At 41.9% G+C, this 22,699-nt stretch overlaps 1 protein-coding gene and 1 non-coding gene across 2 annotated transcripts; one reads left to right on the top strand and one right to left on the bottom strand.

The window, feature by feature from the left end:
- The first annotated feature begins 960 nt into the window (after positions 1–960).
- LOC135709529 (tax1-binding protein 3 homolog) lies at positions 961–12,471 on the top strand. Its single transcript, XM_065231931.1, has 3 exons — positions 961–1,326; positions 11,518–11,646; positions 11,718–12,471. The coding sequence occupies exons 1-3, from the start codon at positions 1,273–1,275 to the stop codon at positions 11,904–11,906; spliced, it is 372 nt and encodes a 123-aa protein (XP_065088003.1). The 5' UTR covers positions 961–1,272; the 3' UTR covers positions 11,907–12,471.
- A 1,323-nt stretch (positions 12,472–13,794) lies between these two features.
- Positions 13,795–13,946, bottom strand: LOC135709710 (5.8S ribosomal RNA). The gene has a single exon (XR_010518359.1). It is a non-coding gene; the product is annotated as a 5.8S ribosomal RNA (ribosomal RNA).
- Between the last annotated feature and the right edge of the window lie 8,753 nt (positions 13,947–22,699).

The raw sequence follows: 22,699 nt of genomic DNA, 5'->3' as shown, positions 1-22,699 counted from the left end.
TATAACAAAATGAAATAATTAATTCTTTGGATATACGATAAAGAAGGAAATATTCCCCTCTTGATCATACATCCAAAGAATTAATTATTTTCTTTTTTTATATATTTAAAGAAGGGAATATTCCCTTCTTTATCGTATATCTAAAGAATTAATTATTTCATTTGCTTATATTTTCAAAGAAGGGAAAACCCCTTGATCTATTAAGGTCTCCTAAAACCCCTTGACCCATTAGGAAGTTTTTTTTTTCTTTTTTTATATACGCGAAAGAATATTCCAGGAATGACTATAATAAACAAAAATAGTCAATCTAATACATGGAATATTTTTCTGGGGAATGGTACACTGTGGGGAATGCTTTTCTGGGAATTCGAATTCTGGGGAATGTTATAGAATCTAAATAACTTACGCACTAGCTTGTTCATCGTTGTCCTGTACAGTTTGGACCGTATTTCTTCCAATTTTATGCTAAAATTGCTGATTTTTTTCGCTTAGGCAAATGGCGTGCATCAACGAAGCAGGATGCAGCAAGGTTTGAAGTTTTTTTACCCATTAATGAATATAAAAATACACATTTTTTTGACTGGTACTACATTCTTAAAATGGATATTTTTTACACATTATAAGATCTCCTAATTTACACAGTTTTTGACAGCTGCATATAAACATAAAAAAATGTGTATTTTGAGACGAACCAGCTACAGGCTGAAAGTCTCTATAATAAAGCAAAAAAAAATGTGTATTTTTTACTCATTAATGTGCTACGTTGGTTACCGTGTACGCAATTTAATGCTAGTCGACATATCCTAGTCGCATAACGGCTAGATCCCCCATCCAATTGGCGTTAATATCGACTTTGTAGCTCTTTACTCCTATGGTAAAAATCCATAAGCAAACGTCAGACTGTGCGTGAAACATGGTTGACTTCGTACTATGCTTTCACACCATCGAAAAATCCCATAAGAAACTGTCAATCTTTTCTAGAAGAGACAATAATTTTTCGACGGTGCTGTCAACGCCAATTTGTTCGTTTCACAGCACGCTTTTCTCTCATTTCGTTAGTTCTTGTGCTTCATTTGTCGCGGTCGGTTCTTGTTTTTTTTCGGTAGTCGAAGTGCAGTGCGTTTCCTCGTAAAAAGTTTCCAATCGTCCGTGGTTAACCGAAACGCAAGGAGTGGAAAAATCGTGATTAATCTTTTCCGTGAGTGATTAATAGTTACCCTTGATTGTGTTCATCATCCAGAAGGTCAGCTGAGGGCTGATAAAGGCGACAGGATGGCAAAAATGGCGTTTCAACACCAGGCGGGGACCGCCATGGAGTGCTTAAGTGTATGTACGAAGTGTAGTTAGCTATTTTTTTTTCCCTTTCGGAGCAGTGATCCCAAATTTTATGAATGGAATTCATTGGTCAACAGGTTGGCTTTTGGGCTAAAATGTGAATGTTTTTGTTTTGTATTTGATAGATTTGCCATTCTCGTCCGTGTTTTAAAACTAAGCACCTACAATAAAAGCACAGACAAACAGACGTAGCGGATCGGATCACTTTGACGGTTCTATCTGGGTTTTGCGGAGTCAATCGATTTTATTTTGCAAGCAAATGGAAAACTGCTTGAAAAATTTCACTACCAGCAAATTGTTTTGCTCTTCTTCAGTTGAATCAACCCAAAAATTCTGAGTTAGGAGTGCTCGAGCTCCCACGACTCTCATAAAGTTTGTTTACATTAGTTTTTCGTCAGAGCATGTTTTTTTTTATAGTCTCTTCAACGCTCTTGGGTCATTCGTGACTTGTCTGGGGTTGAGTCATGGATGCTAACCATTACGCCGGGGTCGCCCCCAGTATGTTTTATTGAAATTATAACTCAGTTGAGATATCAAATCGGTGCTGTTTTTGAAGATAAGTTCACTGAGCATTATGGTTTCTGCCTGGTTGGTTACAAAAGTGCGTTTCATTTCTATGAGATGACGATTCTTGACGATCGTTAAAAATAGTAACTACATGAGTGGCTTCTGAATGTTTGGCTTCCGTCTGACAGTTCACATTGGCTCCCAGTTGACGAGCATATTGAGTGAGTCCGCAGTACCCTGGGTTCTATATATTCTGTTAACCTTGCGTGCAATGTCTACTCTAATAAATTCTAAATTTAAAGTTTATTTGGTTGGTGGACATACTTTTTATAAGATATTCAATTTGTGTATGTGTTAAAAAATAACCATACAATTAACGGCGCCGGTGGTGTAGTGGTAAGCGTGATTACCTCTCACCCCAGCCAGCAGGCCTGGGTTCAATCCCAGTCGGCGCCGCCGGGATGTTGTGAGGCATAACATCTCTGATCACGCCTTCCTTCGGATGGGAAGTAAAGCCCGTTGGTCCCCGGTTCATGAGTTGATGGGTCGATAGGTAGGGTCCAGGTGTGGGAGCTGCCTTTCTGGCACGTCGGTAGCATTGGTGCTCAGCACGGAAAACAAGATCGACGGAAAAAACAAACCAAAGGAAAAAAAAAAAACCATAATTATCATAAAATAAAATACAATCACAACAAAATCTATTGACAACAATCGATCTTATTGCATGTATATCATACAAGCAAATTTAAAATATTGTTATTACAATAGATCTACAATACGTCCTATATGGTAGGAATTTTCAACAATAGAAAAAACAACATTAATGGTAAATGGCTCAAGTTTGTTAGCGAAAAATTGATTTTATGTACGGTTAAGATACATAACAACCCAAAACAAACTATAAAGCTAGATGAATCGATTCCTAGTCGTATAAATCCATTTTATCGATTATATCCGCTATAATCGAGCTTAAATCTCTAAAAATGAATATCTTTTTGTGTCGTTCACATCTCTGTTATCGGGTCACATATCTAAAAACAAAACAAAAATCTATGGTCATTTTATCGTAATGGACAATACGATTTATTATAAATCTTTTTTTAACGCTTTTTTTTATTTGTTCCTAATTCAAAATTAATTACATTTCATTTTAACCTAGGTGCTCCAGCTACTACAGTAACTTACCAGCCTTAATTGTTATGATATATATATATATATATATCTAAGTGTTGGGCTACAAAATGGTGAGTTGACAACATGCCTGGAATGCACAGTGGTACACACCGACTGCTCATTTGTTAATAACTTTTCACTCAGTTATTGAAATTTGTTTTTATTTAAAGTTATTGATAGATTAGGATCATAGCTTACTATAGATATGCAAAGAGTAGGTAAATCTTAACATTTGAATCAACACCAATGAATTTTTACGCTTAAAGTCCAAGATGTGCAGCGAGCATTTCTCGCTTGATTTTTACAACGCAAAAACAAATAAATTTTATTACTAGAATTAAAATCTACTTTTTCTTACGTACCTATAACAAGCTTAAACATTATTCTACCTACTGCTTCAAACATAACTATGCTTTGTCAACTGACTGCAAAGTTGTTACATTAGCAAATGAGCAGTTCGTGGAGAAAACTGTGTATGCCAAGCATGGTCACAAGTTCCTACTTCACGCCTCCCCGAGTCATATGATAACAAAAGACTACCAGCTGAAACAAGGACACAGCTGAATGGCGTAGCCTGGGCAATGTTGCCAGTCCGGCAATAGCAAAGTGAAGAGGTGCGACGCGAACACTGGCGCGGTAACCATAATACGGTGATAGAGGAAATGCTTCACCAAACCCGAGCGTCTGTTCACCATGGAGGTGCGGCTCAAAACGGCGTCTGTTCTGCATGTTAGGAGCGCCTGATCACCGTCCTAGTACCAGCGTGGGACTCAAAACAGAGCTGTCCACGATGGTCCCCCCGCGAGACAGGGGGTTGGGGCAGGCCCAACAAGTCGCCTTGGAAAAAACAAAGTTGCAAATACAGAAGAAAGGAATACGGATCGCAACAATCGGCACAGACCTACGGGACGAAATAAGGAAACTCGGAACATGGAACTGCAAATCGCTCGGCTTCCCGGGCTGCGATAGGTTAATCTATGACGAACTTCAACCACGCAACTTCGAAGTTGTAGCACTGCAGGAACTTTGCTAGATGGGACAAAAGGTATGGAAAAGCGGGCATCGAGCGACTACTTTCTACCAGAGCTGTGGCACCACCAACGAGCTGGGAACCGACTTTGTAGTGCTGGGTAAGATGCGCCAACGCGTGATTGGTTGGCAGCCGATCAACGCGAGGATGTGCAAGTTGAGGATTAAGGGTCGTTTTTTTTCAACTACAGTATCATCAACGTGCACTGCCCACACGAAGGGAGACCCGACGACGAGAAAGAAGCGTTCTATGCACAGCTGGAGCAGGTGTACGACGGCTGTTCGCAACGGGACGTCAAAATCGTCATCGGCGACATAAACGCTCAGGTAGGACGGGAGGCAATGTATAGACCGACAATCGGGCCAAACAGCCTGCATGCCGTATCGAACGACAACGGCCAACGATGCGTGAACTTTGCAGCCTCTCGGGGTATGATAGTTCGAAGTACTTTTTCCCCCCGCAAGGATATTCACAAAGCCATCTGAAGATCACCTGACCAACACACAGAAAACCAAATCGATAACGTTCTAATCGACGGGAAATTCTTCTCCGACATCATCAACGTCCGCACGTACCGCAGTGCGAACTTAGATTCGGGCCACTACCTAGTTGCAGTATGCATGCGCTCAAAACTCTCGACGGTGCATAACACCCGTCGAAGTCGAACGGCGCGACCCAACATTGAGCAACTACGGGACGCCGGAGTTGCCCAGAACTACGCACAGCAGCTGAAAGTTGCACAACCCACGGAAAACAGCTTGGCGCAGCTTCTCTTGAAGATGGCTGGAGGGACATCCGTTCCAACATAGGTAGTACTGCTGCAGCGGCACTAGGTACTGCGATCCCGGACCGAAGAAATGACTGGTTTGACGGTGAATGCCAACTGTTAGTAGAGGAGATAAATGCAGCACGGGCGAGAATGCTGCAACTCCGCACGAGATTGAATGTGGAGCAATACAGACAAGCGCGGAACAGACAATACTCGGTTTTCCGAATTAAGAAGCGTCAGCAGGAAGACCGAGATCGCGAGGCGATGGAAAATCTGTACCGCGTAAACGACACACGGAAGTTCTACGAGAAGCTAAATAGTTCGCGTAAAGGCTACGTGCCGCAAGCCGATATGTGCAAGGACTTGGACGGTAACCTTCTCACGAACGAGTGTGAGGTGATTGAGAGGTGGCAACAGTACTATGACGAGCACCTCAACGGTGATGCAGCAGAAAACGAAGGTGGCACGGCAACAGACCTTGGAGCACGCGCAGAAGACGGCAGGCTACCGGCCCTTGATCTTCAAGAAGTTGAGGAGGAGATCGGTCGACTGAAGAACAACAAAGCAACTGGTGTAGATCAACTACCAAGTGAGTTATTAAAATACGGTGGTAAAGCACTGGCTAGAGCGCTGCACTGGGTAATTTCCAAGATTTGGGAGGAGAAGATATTACCGGAGGAGTGGATGAAATGTGTCGTATGCCCAATCTACAAAGAGGGCGACAAGTTGGATTGCTGCAACTACCGCGCGATCACACTGCGGAGCGCCGCCTACAAGGTACTCTTCCAAATTCTATGCCGCCGCCTGTCACCATTTGCAAGAGACTTCGTGGGGCAAAACCAGGCGGGATTCATGAGTACCCGCAACCACGGACCAAGTTTTCGCGATTCGGTAGGTTCTGCAGAATTGCCTCGAATACAACGTGCCCACACATCATTTGTTCATCGATTTCAAATCCGCATACGACACAATCGATCGAGATCAGATATGGCAGATTATGCACGAGTACGGATTTCCGGATAAACTGACGCGATTGGTCAAGGCGACGAGGAATCGAGTGATGTGCGTTGTCCCTCTCGAGTCCCTTTGAATCTCGAAGGGGGTTACCAAAGAAGAATACTAAGATGAAACAGTCGGAAGAAAAACTTTCTATTTTAGTGTCCTCTTTCACGGTCCCTTTCATCCAATGAATACCCCCGTAAGCAAGGTAATTTTGTGGTTTTGCTGCCCCCTCGGTAAGGATGAAATTTTGCGCTCTTTTTTATCAAAACAATCACACCAAAATCAGAGATGTCCCATTTTTTAAATTATTCGATTAACATCTAATCGATTATTTTTTGTTCGCTGTGCTGTCATTTTTCCACCAATGAGAGTGCAGCATATGTGTGAAACGATGGGTGATGATCCTCTGGAGAAGTTACTGCTTATATCGGCATGATATAACCGATTACAAATATTTTACTTTTCGGTTCGTTAATCGATTAATCGATTATTCGAATGAAAATCGGCCATCACTAGATGAATGTGAAACGTCATTTCAAATTTAAGGCCGTACATAAATAATGATACAATTTGAAAGGGACCAGGGCTAATCACAAATTACGTCCCCATGGTAACTGAAATAAACACGAGTGCGGACCGGTTGGGGTTACGGCAAGGTGATGGACTTTCGTATCTGCTATATAACATCGCGTTAGAAGGTGTGATCAGAAGAGCAGGGATACACGAGTGGCACGATCTTTAGGAAGTCCATCCAGCTTCTTGGCTTCGCCGATGACATCGACATCATGGCACGGAACTTTGAGACGATGGCGGAAACGTACATCAGACTGAAAGCTGAAGCTAGGCGGATTGGACTTGCCATCAACGCATCAAAGACAAAATACAATGTTAGTCTCCTGGACCGTGGAGGACCAATGCGCCCTTGGTGTTTACGAACGGAAGGTGTTGCGTACCATCTACGTTGGAGTGCAGATGGATGACGGAACGTGGAGGAGGCGAATGAACAACGAATTGCACCAGCTGCTGGGAGAACCATCCATCGTCCACATTGTAAAAATTTGGCGACTACGGTGAGCTGGGCACGTCGTAAGAATGCCGCACAACGACCCAGTGAAAATGGTTTTAGAAAGCGACCCAACAGGAACAAGAAGAAGAGGCGCGTAGCGGGCAAGGTGGATCAACCAAGAAGAAAGGCGACCTGCGGACCCTTCGCAGACTACGAGGCTGGCGAAGTGTGGCCATGGATCGAGTAGAGTGGAGACGACTTCTTCGGACAGCAGAAGACAACAAGGCCTTAGCCTGATTGGTAAGGTAAGTATGTATCTAAGGAATTAATCGTTATAATTGAGGACTCCACCGTAGATGGTACGCAACACCGTCAGTTTGAAAACACCAAGGGTGCGTTGATCCTCGCGTTGATCCTCCACGAGCATAGTCCAGGTCTCGAGGCCGTAGAGAACCACCGGTCTAATCAGCGTCTTGTAGATAGTCAACTTTGTGCGGCAGCGAATTTTATTCGACCTGAGCGTCCTCCGGAGTCCAAAGTAGGCACGATTCCCTGCCATAATGCATCTTTGAATTTCTCTGCTGGTATCATTTTCGGCGGTACTTGCGGACGTTGATAATGTCGAAGAAGAATTTCCCGTCGATTAGAAGGTGATCGATTTGGTTTTCTGTGTGTTGGTCAGGATGGATATCCTTGCGGGAAAAAAAGGTACTTCCGACTACCATACCCCGAGAGGCTGCAAAGTTCATGCATCGTTGTCCGTTGGCGTTCAATACGGCATACAGGCTGTTTGGCCCGATTGTCGGTTTATACATTGCCTCCCGTCCTACCTGAACGTTCATATCGTCGATGACGATTTTGACGTCCCGTTGCGAAAAACCGTCGTACACCTGCTCCAGCTGCACATAGAACGCTTCTTTCTCGTCGTGTGGGTCTCCCTTCGTGTGGGCAGTGCACGTTGATGATGCTGTAGTTGAAGAAACGGCCATTCCGAAGGAAGACTTGACCAGAGATTTTGATGTCTCAGAAAAATCCCACCGATCTCGGCTGGGACTAAACCCAGACCCATTGAGGTGAGAAAGCAGTCACGCTTACCACTACACCACCAGCGCCGGCTAAAACGAATTCTCACATGACCATAATTTGAAGAGCGAGCCCCTTTCTCATTTGAAGCTCATCGTCACTGTCAATTGGGTGGGTTGATGTGTTTGATCACTTTGCTGGCTTGGTAGGACCGTATAACCATAGAGCTAACTCTAAGACCAGAAGGTCTCGAAGAAACGTGCTCATCTTTTGGCTCAGCTCTGGTAGTCTCTTCGGTCCCAAGCTAATCGATTCACCCCTCGAAACTTAGGAAAATCCACTAACCCCTCATTTTATCTGTCAACCTTTCATAGCGAATCAAAACAAACATTGTGTTGTTCTAGAATTTCGACTAGAATGGAGTACGTTAATCGTTTGCTTGGGACCAATAGGCTAGTCAAGTAGTGAGCCAATTTAAAATCGTTAGTTTCGTATTGATTGTTGCTAATAGTATCTAACCTTAACTTTCTTTTTTTTTTCATAACACAATGAACGAGTGAGACATACGGAAATGCAATAAACGTGTCAAATTAACTGCATTGGTAACGAAAACACAGAGGAGCGTACACCTGATGTCACACTCTAAGGTGATGGTAATAAGGTCGGTGATAATATGACATTTACACAAAAGCGGAGATCAAAACAGATTGGTCAACGTACCAAAATTCGAAACTTCGATTAAAACGTGGAATCTGTGCAGCACCAGTGGAGAACACTCAAAAGCTGCAGGTCTCATCAACCGCTGCCTGCGGTATATAACTTGTGGCTGGTGGCCTCACAAATGGATCTCAAATGTCAATGTCATCAGAAGCCGATAGCAATAGAAACGAATTCTGCCGGCAAGCGTTTGATTATAAATTAAATCCGCCAGAACATCGCAGCAAAGGCAAATACTAAGGCGGTGGAGCGTCAACAAGTAAATCAAGCAAGCCGATAGGAATTTGACCTGGGCCCAGGTCAAGCAGCTGCCCAGAATGGAATTCTTTCACGTTGGCCCTGTGCACCTCTGGAGGTTCCCAGGTATTTGAGTACGACGACGATGGACGTTGCCCCTTGGAACGGAAATGAAAGCGAACATACCTGATGTTGCACAACAAGTCGGCGTGTTCTTTTTATTTCTTTTCAGCAAAACAACAAAATCCTCTATCTCTCTTCTTTATTCTTTTAATCTCTTACTATCCCCTAATCGGACGCTAGTGGGACCAAAAAGCCTGCTAGTGAAAGGAAAGTCGTTATGCTATACGGTCTAGCATAGGCCACGACTAAATTTCCGTAGGTTCATGCCTGGCTTAAGTGCAGATCGGTAGGCAGCAGCCAGTCAGGGTGTGAACTGAGCTATAACAATAACAATAACAAATTATGAGCACTTCCATTGTCACACTTGTATAGTTTTTGTATAGTTGTTGTACAGTGCTCATAATTTTTATACAAATAATGCTCATGCTCATAGTTTGTCATCCAAATGTATCCGCGGCATTACCATATTTAATCCATCGTTAGTGCAGAAGTAGCTGAGTACACCATCTTCACTGCCACGACACCATGATTCTAATACCACAGAATGTTAAAATCCAAAGTCTGAAGAAATGTTTTGCATAGCAACGCTTGGTGAAACGATCATAGTATCCAGATACAGTGGGGGAAATTCGTTTAAACGCAATGTCATTTTTGCGTTTATTTTCAACACAAAAGATCGAGACAAAAAATCAAATATAGTTTGTCATAGCCCATGAGAAGTCTCGTATTTGAGAACACAATTTGATTGGAAGTTCATAATGACTTTTGAAAAAATCCCAAAAAAGGTGATTTTGGGGGGGGAAATTCGTTTAAACGCACACTAACGTAAAGCCGCATTGAGCGTACCTATGCTCCTGTTATCTTGCGCATCTGTCATATTTACACTGTATAGCCCTCGTTCGCCATTAACACGAGTTTAAATTTGCGTTGCGCGGTAGTTGTTGCTTGTTTTCGGCAAAATGGGTAAAGGAAAGTATTTAAGCCAGTCGGAGCAAATACTGGTTCGAGAACTCAAAAGTCGCGGTGAGAGCAATCGCAAAATTGCACGTGTGATCCACAGATCGGAAGCAGCAATCAGGAACCTGCTGAAAAAAGGCAAGACGTATGGCGTAAAAAAGAAAACAAAGGGAAATTCGAAGATCACCAACCGTGTCCGAAACCAAATCATACAAATGGGAGACTCTGGAAACTTCTCTGCTGCGCAAATCAAGCAAGAAATGGGGCTTTCCATTTCTAAGAGGCGTGTACGGCAGATTCTACATGGAAGTGGCCACTTAAAGTACACCAAAAAAGCAAAAAAACCCAATCTTCAACCGGCCCACATTAGCGCCAGATTGAATTTCGCTAAAAAATACATGTCTTGGACTACGGAATGGGACAATGTTATTTTTTTCTGACGAGAAGAAATTCAATTTGGACGGCCCAGACTGCACCGCATATTATTGGCACGATTTGAGGAAATCTCCGCAGGTTAAGTTGAGCAGGAACTTTGGAGGTGGTACTCTAATGTGTTGGGCCGCTTTTTCGATCCATGGAAAGACCCCTATTGCCACCATTTCAACCAGGATGAATTCGGGAAAGTACTTGGAGCTTCTGGAAGATGTTTTGATCCCGTTTACTGAAGACGTTATGCCGGAAAATTTCGTATTTCAACAGGATAATGCAGCAATTCATGTCAGCAAGCAATCTTTGAAATGGTTTTCTGAACGAGACATCAGTCTTTTGGATTGGCCAGCTCGTAGTCCGGATCTAAATCCTATCGAGAACTTGTGGGGCATCCTGGCACGACAGGTTTACAAAGGCGGAAGGCAGTTTAAAACAGTTCGTGAACTTGAGTCAGCCGTAAGAGAAGCCTGGAGCTTGATACCTGATACAACTCTGCAGAAGCTGGTGAAATCAATGCCGAACAGAATTTTCGAAACTATTCAGAAAAACGGAAAGCAAACGAAGTATTAACTATTGTTTATTGTTGATTTTTGAACTGTGAACTCGATTTGATTAATAAAACTAAAAGTGCGTTTAAACGAATTTCCCCCCCAAAATCACCTTTTTTGGGATTTTGTTCAAAAGTCATTATGAACTTCCAATCAAATTGTGTTCTCAAATACGAGACTTCTGATGGGCTATGACAAACTATATTTGATTTTTTGTCTCGATCTTTTGTGTTGAAAATAAACGCAAAAATGACATTGCGTTTAAACGAATTTCCCCCACTGTAGTGTACATAGTATCCGGAAATCGTAGGTTACTTCGATCTCCTATAATAAAATTGGACTGTGTGAAAAAGCTTACCGAATGACGCAATTTTTTTAAGATGTGCAGCGAAGCTTCTGAAATCGTGAATGCTGATGTTGATCGTCGTTGATCTAATATTCAAGGTTAATTTTGGACTTTGCTAGCGGAATAAGGTAAAAGTTTGAGTACTTGTAGTAAAATACAAGGCTCTTACAAAAATGCCGATTAATTGCTAAACAACAAAAATTACGCTTTGAAATATTGTAAATTCAGTTGCCACCCTGAACATTGTCTTATTTTCTAACATTCTGTGCTACGAACTAACAAATTGTAGTTGCTTTTTTTTCATTATTTTTACAGATTCCAATTACCCTGCACAAAGAAAAAGATGTGGACGAAGAAGGCCGTGAAGTGCTAAAATGTGGTTTCAAAATAGGTGGTGGTATAGATCAGGATTTTAAAAAAAGCCCACAAGGATACACAGATTATGTAAGTATTTTCTCAAAAGCTGCACTGAGGTGAGCAGTTTGTTAATATGCGTTTGTTCCAACTCTTTCCAGGGTATCTATGTAACGGAAGTTCACGAAGGTAGTCCCGCTGCAAAGTCTGGTCTTCGAATGCACGATAAAATTTTGCAGTGCAATGGTTATGATTTTACAATGGTTACACACAAAAAGGCTGTCAGTTACATTAGGAAAAATCCAGTGCTTAATCTGCTGGTGGCTCGAAAGGGAGTTACCTCCACATAAGCTGCTGACTATAAAATAACACTAGCCGAATTAAAGGTTCAGTGTTTTTGTTATCACAGGTATTATTACTATTAGATCATATATAGGTTTTAAAAAGCTCAACTGCCGGAGATCGTGCTAGTGTATTTTTATAACTAAAATGTGCATGTGCAAGCTTTTATATCGTGATCGCATATTTGTGTGCACAACATATTATTTGCTCATGACGACTATCCAGCATAGATGAGCAGTTAGAGAAAGCTATCTGATGTATGCTGCCAAATACCATCCAACAGACGTTTTATAGCATACCTTAAGTTGATGCATCCTAACGAAAACTGAAAGTTTCTACGTTTTCGGAAATGAAAGGTCCATCTGCATTTTTGTCAATACACGTGTGGTTTAGGTCAGAGTAAAATTAAATGTATTTTGTTTTTCCAAATTCATCGAGCATCGGTTAGCATACATAAGACATTTGTTCTACATATTTACACATGCGAGACATTCGTAGTAGATGTGAAGTAATTGTTTACCTAATTTTATATAGCCTTATCCTCAACTGGGAATGAATGCATGCCAAAGTAAACAGTACTGTCTTTTAACTGATGGAAAATATGAGAAATCCTTGGTAGGATTAGGTAGCAATGAATTCACTTACAAGCTGATGGCTCCAAATAGGTTTTGAAAGTTTTAACTTACTGAAACATTGAATGGCCTCTACAGCTACAAGGGATACCCAAAATAACTAGGATATGCAAATTTTTGGTCAACTTTGGAGTGTTGTAACGTCGTCAAATATGGTCCGATTTCAATTCTTCCAAAAGCATTCGACTAGAAAACTAATATAGCTTTATGGTGTAGCCACGAAAATTATCATTGTCACCGGATACTGGAGATAATCCAGGTTTCCGGAGGGCTTGCCTAATTTACTAAATTTGTGATGTAATTTTCTTTAGGATGCCGGTTAAAAATCGATATTTTTAGTAAATTCACTGAAAGAAGAACCATTTTCAAAGCGAATGATATGACTAAATCGGCCTATAATCAACCGAGATATGGCCATTTTCCTGGAATCGATGGAGGATTCTGAAGGCGATCAGATCTTTTAATCACTCAAAACTATCCACAGCTATTTTGAGGAATGCCCAATTCTGACAATCGATTTGCACGTCAGAACTGCTTCGGTCCTCCATCAGGGTTCACCATCTTTCGGGTCACATCCTGCACACTCACGGAGGGCCTCACAATATGCCTGGTACAACACCCGGGGATGGAGGCACGCTACAGAGAGCCGCGCCAGTAATCGCGCGCAACTCAAGTTATGTTTTTTTTGCGCCTTTGGTGTTCCGGAGGAAGACCACCTCCTCAAGGTGGTTTGTTTAAAAGGACGTTAATAAATGGAAGCATGGAAGCTCCCATTTAGTGGATCACGACTTCATGAAAACATCTTCTACCATCAGCGCCGTTCTACGGGCCTATCACCCTCTCTGGGAGTTAAAGCCACATTCTAGTTGAACTTGAACTGGTAACCGCTGGTTACGGCAGATGACGAAATCTCCAGTATATGGAACCAGGTATATGCGCAAGTGCATCACCTCTGCGTGCTGAACTCTTCCCGTTTCGCTCGCAGCTACTCAGGGAATCCTTGTTAGTTTCTTTTCCTCCCCTTAGTAATATGCTTAAATTTAGGGGGTAGTCACACATTATTTGCGGCCTACTGGTTGGTTGGTTGGTTGGTGTGTGATGGAATACAACATAGCCTACAGTGTGTGTGGCCTATGGGATGTATTCATCAACCACGTCCGGCCGGGGGGGAGGCCGTGCCTGACTATCTTCTGCCTGTTGTGGGCCGTGCGCCTGTCCACCTGAAGTGAAACGCGTACGCACGTATAGTTGAATTGATAAATATAGGCACTCAAACATGTGTACATCGTACTGTTGTACGATGTGCAATATGCGTTCAACTTGTCGGTGTTCATGTGTCCTGCAGTTCACATTCTGACGCGCATTTAGCTGTGGTCTTCATCGATCCACGAGCCGAGTGATCCTCTGCCTAGGTTTGGGGTTAGGTATATCCCATGTGCTGTAGTGCTGTACTGCACATGGGTCGGGTTGGCAAATCATCGCGGACTGGCACTGCACACCACTGGTGCACGGTACGGTGCACGTTCGTACACGGGTCGAGCGAACGACACCATACGAGTAACACCGGCGCACCTCTTCGTCGCGTGGTCACAGAGTCCTCAGAAAACACACACACACACACACACACAGGGTAACGTGCTCGCGCGGTTGAACTGGGTCAGCATCGCGACCCACCAGACACACGTTCGATCTAGACACAGAAAGAAAACCTCTTGATGGGTGAGAATCATATAGTAATGATCCTTCCGCAGGTTCACCTACGGAAACCTTGTTACGACTTTTACTTCCTCTAAATCATCAAGTTCGGTCAACTTCAGCGAGTCAAATGTATTCCCGAGGGACTAGCAAATGTTCACCTTCAAAGACCTCACTAAATAATCCATCGGTAGTAGTGACGGGCGGTGTGTACAAAGGGCAGGGACGTAATCAACGCTAGCTAATGACCAGCACTTACTGAGAATTCCAGGTTCATATGGACCATTTCAATCCATAATCCCATAAATGAGCATTTCAGCAACAATCAATACGAAGTTAACGGTTTTAAATTGGCTCACTACTTGACTAGCCTATTGGTCCCAAGCAAATCGATTAACGTACCCCATTCTAGTCAAAATTCTAGCACTACACAATGTTTGTTTTGATTCGCTATGAAGGTTTGACAGATAAAATGAGGGGTTAGTGGATTTTCCTATGTTTCGAGGGGTGAATCGATTAGCTTGGAACCGAAGATAGTACCAGAGCTGAGCCAAAAAGTTGAGCACGTTTCTTCGGGACCTATACTAGTCTTAGAGTTACCTCTATGATTTCAGGCTAGGCATGAACATTTATTTGACTTTTAACTCCTAGAGTTATTTCGTCAAGGGTGTCTCCGTTAGGGCAGTGGATGAGCATTTCGGTGATTTCCCGGCCCTCTCGGGCTAGGATACACGCTGCTGCTCACATTGTAGTGCGCGTGCAGCCCAGAACATCTAAGGGCATCACGGATTGTCCTATTAAGCAGAAGTCAACCTCGATGAGTTGACGTATTATCAGGTCACACTACACCGCCGGCGGGCGCGAACGGCCCATAAATCGCTTACTAACTCATAGGGTAAAAAGTCCAATTTCCGACATGCTCCGTCCAATATTTAAACGTCATCGTTTAGGAATATGTCTCAGCTACATTTGCTTGATATAAACCATCATCGGCTAAATTGATGGTTACGTCATTGATCATAAATCCCTCACTAACTCATAGGGTAAGAAGTTCAATTTTCGAAATTCTCCGCCCAATATTTCAACGTCATCGTTTAGGAATATGTATCCGCTAACTTTGCTGCATATAAACCATCATTACATCGGCTACATTGATGATCACGTCATTGTGCATAAATCCCTCCTGAACTCAGGGCAAAAGTCCAATTTTGGGCATGCTCAGTCCAAATTGCAACTTCATCGTTTAGGAATATGTCTCAGCTGAATTTGCTGCATACAAACCATCGTCGAATTCATTCAAGTTCCCGGCAAGGTAACAGATAACCTTAGTTTCACGTACCCACTTGCAAATAGTAGAAGTCGCCACACAACGTAAACAAAGGGATTGTCCTTCACCATCGCAACGGTATTTCTCTATAAGACACCAACTTTTTGTTTCACTTTGTGTGGATGTCAAACAACTAGCAAGAATGCCATATGAATAAGAGCGAATTTATGATTTTAGAGGTGAAATGAAATAAATCCAAGCAAATTGAAACATATTGATGGAGGTCTTCCTTATATAATCAAATGGAAATAAAAATACTTTGCTACTCAAAGACATACGTGGCTACACAAAAAAAGATTCATAAACTGATGATGTATATGCAATAAGTTTAACTTTAATATTACATTTTATTTACTGTACATCATTTCCGCATTCGCCCTATTCAGAGAACATTACTTCTGAACTTTATGAGTTTGACAGAACCACCAGCACCAAATTTTCGGGGTACACTGGAAATGTACTGGACTTGTCAAGTTGCCCCCAGGTTGAATTCATTTGACATCATCGGCTAAATTGATGATTACGTCATTGAACATAAATCGCTCACTAACTCATAGGGTAAAAAATTCAATTTTCGATATGCTCCGTCCAATATTTTAACTTTATCGTTTAGGAAATTCCACAGCTATATTTGCTGCATTCCTTGTTCTGTGTATGTGGCTGAACTGGCAGCAATTCACTACACTTTGGAAACTATTGCTTCACTTCTTCCAGACCACTACTTTATTTTTACGGATAGTCTCAGTTCTGTCGAGGCTATCCGTTCCATTAGGCCGGTAAGGCACTTCTCGTATTTTCTCTTGAAAATACGAGAACTGCTTAGTGCTTTATCCGTGCGCTCTTTCATCATCACCTTCGTGTGGGTCCCTTCGCATTGCTCAATTTTGGGCAATGAGAAGGCGGATTCACTTGCGAAGGTGGGCGCTATGGAAGGCGACATTTATGATCGACAGATCGCCTATAGTGAATTTTTCTCTATTTATCGTCAGCAGTCGCTCGTTAGCTGGCAACATCAATGGAGTGAAGGGAGCTTGGGACGATGGCTACATTCAATTATCCCTAAGGTGTCGAAGTTTGCATGGTTCAAAGGGTTGGACTTGAGTCGAGACTTCATACGCGTGATCAAGCATGGGAAAAATCATTCAATTTTGCATTCTCAACTCACTCACACGCATATAACATCAGAAACGAACAGCAGCTTGTGCGAGCCGCACTGATTTTGTTCGTATTCGCACTGCTTCTATTTTCATCGATGAATGCAGAATTAAGCAAAACAGACAGCTGAGCGTAACATGAATGATTCTGAGTGTAGTAGTGTGGATGATTCCTCTCTTATTATTTTTTCCATGCTGAGCCTTTTACGATTGCATTCTGCTGAGTGAGCTGAATGAGAATTTTGCAGAAAGAATCACTTTTTATTTTCTAGCTTTAAACATACATTGACACATTTAAATCGCTTTTAATTTCGAGAAAACTGTTATACTGTAACACATAAACATAAACGTCACGCAAATAACTTAAAACTGCTGTGGCCAATTCAACTGATTTAAATCAGTGAGCCAAAAACTATCTGACTCGGCTATTTAAATCGTTAGCATTCAGATCTAACGCATTCAATCTGGTTCTCCCTCGCTAGAGAAAATTGTTCGGCTGCCTTTCAGATTATCCTTCTTCCCTTCTACTGCTGTCAGTTCTGATTCGAGCTGCAGAGTCACTTGGTAGGAAAAATTTACACTCGTTCGGCAATCTGTTTGTAGGCGAGGATGGCTATTTTGATTCTGTGGTGCTCGCGCGAGTGAATGAATTTTCCCATGCTTGCGCGTGATGTCTCGTCTCATGTCCAATCACTATTGTCTAAACGCTCACTTGTTCCGTGTGGGGTTGGGAGACAGCAATCTCTGTGAATGTGGACAAGGTTACCAGGACGCTGATCACATCCTTTGGTCTTGTGCGGAGTATCGTGGAGTCAGATCACATTTTTATGATTCCCTTCGGGCTCGAGGTAGACAACCTAATGTTCCAGTTCGGGATATTTTGGCTAGACGCGATCTGGAGTTTATGAAACTCATATATCAGTGCTAACATTTGAAAACGGCGCAAAAGCCATTTGTAAACAAATGGTTTGTGGGCCCTTTACTCGCTACCCGAAGAACGCCCACGCAAACCAACAGCATCGTCAGGAAGGGGAAAATTTCCCCTACCCGATGTTGCTGTTGTGTCGCGTGGGTGTACTTCAAGTAGTGAGTAAAGGGCCCACAAACCATTTGTTTACAAATGGCTTTTGTGCCGTTTTCAAATGTTAGCACTGATATGTTTACTTTAAGGATATTAACCTTAGATTGTAAGTTTGATTAACCTTGTGTTTAGTTTGTATTTTGTACGTGTGGGGTTTTTTTTTCAATGTTTGTTTTCAAGATGAATAGAAATAATTTCATGCTTTAGGATTAATTAAATAGTTGTATCGTAAACCACATTTCAAACCTCCTTCTTCCCTTTTCCCATCCAAAAATTGTAAATTTCCACTAACCTCGAGACAACCGCGAGTGCTCGGTCCAGTTCCTTTAACTTTAAATTTAAGACAGTAATAATGTATAACGCAAAAGATAACTCGGCTCTATAAAGTTTATTCGATTGAGCCTGTACAAATAAAGTATTTATAAAAAAAAATATTTGCTGCATATAAACCATCATCGAATTTATTTTCCATCATCGCCTACATTGATGATTACGTCATTGAGCATAATTCCCTCACAAATTCAAAGGGTAAATGCATCGAATTCATTTGCCATCATTCACTAAATTGATGGCAACGTCATTGATCATAAATCCCTCACTAACTCATAGGGTAAAAAGTCCAATTTTCGACATGCTCCGTCTGATATTTCAACGTTACAATGAGAATGGATTGCTAGTCCCAAGTCCCATTCATATGGTTCTTTGAGCAAATTTTGCTAAATCTAGTCAATCACGGAGTAGCAACTGCTGAAATGTATGGTCGTCAATGCTCATGCTCATGCTCGGGAGTTCTACAGGGATCTCATTTAGGTCCTTTATTATTTATTTTATTTGTGGACGACGTGAAGTTTGTGTTAAATCGCTTAAATGTGCTCATATATGCTGACGATATGGAACAGTACATGGAAATCTGTAACAATTCTGATTTGCTACATTTTCAAACTGAATTTGGCGAAAATGACGTGTTTTTGTTTTGCTGCGTCGTCTTCGTTCTAGTGAAAATGTTATAAATTTACAATTTAATTTTTAAAAAGTGTTAATTTGACAGAACAGAAGTGATGTTGAAAAGTGAATTAAGTGAACATTTTCAAATTCCTATCCGTTGTATGTGGTGCCGACTGTTCTAACCTGCGCATAGGCTACGCACAGCTAAGTTTATTTACCTTTTCGTTCCTCTGTCCTCGATAGAAAATATTCATCTAATTCAGGACGATTGTTTCAAAATTTACTAAATACGTTTCAATCAAGTATTGCACTACTGCTGAATTGAAAGTTTCAGTACATTATCAATGGTGTATATTTGCATCGATAATGTATTGAAGCGGGGCTTATCATGTGTGAAAATAGCTTCGGAATGCTTGCGTTCTTGATATTGGCTATTGTAGCTGCGGTAGGGCCTCCCTTAGCTCAGTCGGTAAAGGCGCAGCTACAAAGCAAGACCATGCTGGAGGTGGCTGGGTTCGATTCCCGGTTCGGTCTAGGAATTTTTCGGGTTGGAAAATTTCTCGACTTCCCTGGGCATAGAAGTATGATTGGACTTGCCACACAATTATACCAATGCAAAAATGGTACAGGCATCGAAAGCTCTCAATTAATAACTGTGGAAGTGCATCTAGAACACTAAGTTGAGAGCACGCAATAAGCTAATATGCGATATGCAATAAGCTTGAAATGCCAAGAAGAAGAAGAAGAAGAAGCTGCGGTAGAGCTGTCACCTTCTAACTCCCGGGTTCAAGCTTCTTTGCACTCATAAGAAATGATTGCAGGCAGCTTTTATCCATAATACCACTGCCAGACAGTGGGAGTTAGGTCAAGGGCGAATCTTCATTCTAATCTACGATTCCACATACATAATAACCTGATGTGTAAACAGAATTAATTGTGCATATGTTTAGGATCAACAAACATTTTCAGGACGTGTTGGGTACCCGCGATCTCTGCTATATGCAGTCGATTTATGTGTTTCTGCAAATGTCTAGTATGAGAATTTAATTCGTTTGTCTTTTGTATCTCTTTATTAGTTTTTGTTTGTCTTGTCCCCCGTCTCGATGAGTCTGATCGTCGCTCACTGGTCACCATAGCCGGTCAAACTCTAGACGAATCTAGATCCACACTACCGTTCATACTGGTGACATCGCTCTGGTGAGACAACGAAACCCTACCCCCAAGCTCCTCCCCTTTTCCTATCCTTAGACAATGTACCCCACTAACCTCGAGTAAGCTGCGAGTATTCGGCCCAACTCCTACTAGATATAGAATTAAGTGAATTTTGTTACAAACAAAGAACAATGAATTATCGGCTCCGTAAAGCTAACGCGATTGAGCCTTACAAATAAACAAACTAGATAAAAAAAACATTTTCAGGCGCAATGGAGCAACAGGATCGAGCTGATAATTAACAAAATCTGAAGACTGTTTTGAATAATATGTTTACTACTTACCATGCAGGCACCATATTTGATGCGGTTTCTAAATCGACGCACTCAATAATGTTCGACTATATTATTGACTATACGCAAATATTAATTCCTGTGCTCTAGGGAGGTATAACAAAGTTTAAAAAGTAGAAGGGTCTGTGCCTAGGGGCACGAACGGGAGCTTGACGTAGGACCGCTAGGGCACAGAACAAATGTGAAGAAAATTTAGTTCTTTTAATTGATCGATCATCTATTATCTTAACTCTTTCCGTTTTTGATTTGTAGGCGTACCAAATTTGTAGTATTTTTTTTTTCAAAGAGAAAGTTGATGAAGAGATGCAATCAAAATCACTTCCACCCCTGCTTCCAAGTTTGTTTACGAGATTGAAACTCTGGAGAGTATTTTGTGTGGTCGTTGGAGGCGTTTGGTTCTGAATATGGACAAACAGGCAGATGAATTCTATTCCTACTCTTTACTGTAATGAGCTTGGTGGCCCTGAAAAAGGACCGTTTTGTTGCCAAAGTTGGTGATGATTTAACCTCCGAAACCAAACAGAGTGCGTCTCTGTCACTTCAAAACGTAGATGACATCCATGGCCGCTTACGCTTGGCGTGTTTAGTGTAGGTGATAGCATCATGGATCTCATTTTTCAGGAACACCTTCAGCACACCTCGTAGATCAGACCGGAGATACGTCTGACACCGCCACGGCGAGCCAGACGACGGATGGTGGTTATCTCGAAGAATTTGCGATGACGATTGGCACCTCCTTTGCCACGACCAGTCAATTGTTGCTTGTTGGGTTGTAGAAGAGTGGACTAGCCACCACCTTCCTACTGCTGCTATTGCTATCCACGCCGTCCGAATCAAAATGAGCTGATGCCAGACAGCAGCGCTGCTTTATATCTTTTCAGATTAAAGCAGAATGATGTGCAACCAAGTGGTACTCGACTATGAGGACTGGGTTTGGGAAGAACGTTTAACAGTGATAAAATTATCACTTTTTATGTGTACATTGGACATTACATTACCACTTTTTCAATAGCTTCTTGTTAAAAATCATCAGTTGCTAAAGATGCGTAGAAATATTTCTGATGGATAGGTGATAAAATTATTTAAATTGGTCCAGGGGCAGCTGAGTTATTAATGTTTAAAATCTTTCATAATTTTGTTTCATGTTCCATTTTCGGTTTTCACACAGTGTACCCCCATATAGAAATGAAAGACGTAGTCCTACGTCAAAAAATATCCTGTCAAAATGCGATACAAATTAGACGAGTGCGTCATCATTGAGGACCTTTGTGGTGCTGGCACGGTACAGATTCTATTTATTAAATGCTTGATATAACGATTGCTAGCAACGCCGGCTGGGCGTGTCCTACGGCTTACCTCCCTACTAACAAAAATCCACTCTTCCCGTGACAATTATGAGGGGTCGTAGAGTTCTCTGCATCTCTCTTAAGTAAGTGTCGGACTAACATTCCTCCCCTTTCCCCACCAGATGCAAGGACGTGGCCAGGACAGCTCTGGTCTGTTGGAAGGAGAGGCATCCTTTATCTAAGAGGTAGTAATTAATCACAAATTACTACCTAACCGCAACGGATGAAGGTGAGTTTTCTTCTTAACAACAGTTTGGAGCTCGTACCACCTACGACATTGTGCAACCTGGTTTATGCTATGCTATGCTCCGTCTGATATTTCAACATCATCGTTTAGTAATATGTCGCAGCTACAATAAATTGATATAAATCATCATCGAATTCATTTGTCATCGTCGGCTAAATTGATGATAACGGATAAGTCACAAATAACCAAAGAGTGTTAAAAAGTGACTATAATTACAAAAAAGGAATGTTTCCTTATCAACATAGGGGAAATAGATGTAATGTCGGCCTAAATGCCCATACATAAATTCAGCAATCGACTAATTTTTAAATATCCATTAAATTTTTAGCGATGGGCCCAATCTTAGATTCATAGGCCAACATATTTTTACGCTATCTTAAAGGTTCAGGCCTATTCTGCGCGGCGTGTGAGGTGAGGTGACACGCTCTCACTTGTGAAGTGACAATTGTCACCTCGGGTGAGGTGACTCTCCGTGCAAATCAAATGGAGAGTCACCTCACCCGAGGTGACAATTGTCACTTCACCATCACTTCACTGTCACTTCACCTCATACGCCGCGCAGAATAGCCCTGGTTATTACCATTGGAATACGGAAAAAACATAAAACTTCTAAAAAAATACTATTTAGGCCTATTCTGCGCGGCGTGTGAGGTGAGGTGACTCCATTTGATTTGAACGGAGACTCACCTCACCCGAGGTGACAATTGTCACTTCACCATCACTTCACTGTCACCTCACCTCACACACCGCGCAGAATAGGCCTAATTAGCAATGAATTGGAGACTCATTAGTAAAGGAGTTCCGTTCACCGCTCATACCTGATAAAAATAACCATAAATATGAGCTTAACGACGTGTTCTAGGTATCAT

Source organism: Ochlerotatus camptorhynchus, unplaced genomic scaffold (genome assembly GCF_037179485.1).
Source record: "Ochlerotatus camptorhynchus isolate MF236.1 unplaced genomic scaffold, CSIRO-AGI_Acam_v1.1 ptg000361l, whole genome shotgun sequence".
NCBI lineage: Eukaryota > Metazoa > Arthropoda > Insecta > Diptera > Culicidae > Ochlerotatus > Ochlerotatus camptorhynchus.
The sequence above is the reverse complement of the archived record's forward strand: the minus strand, read 5'-3'. Positions and strand labels throughout refer to the sequence as shown.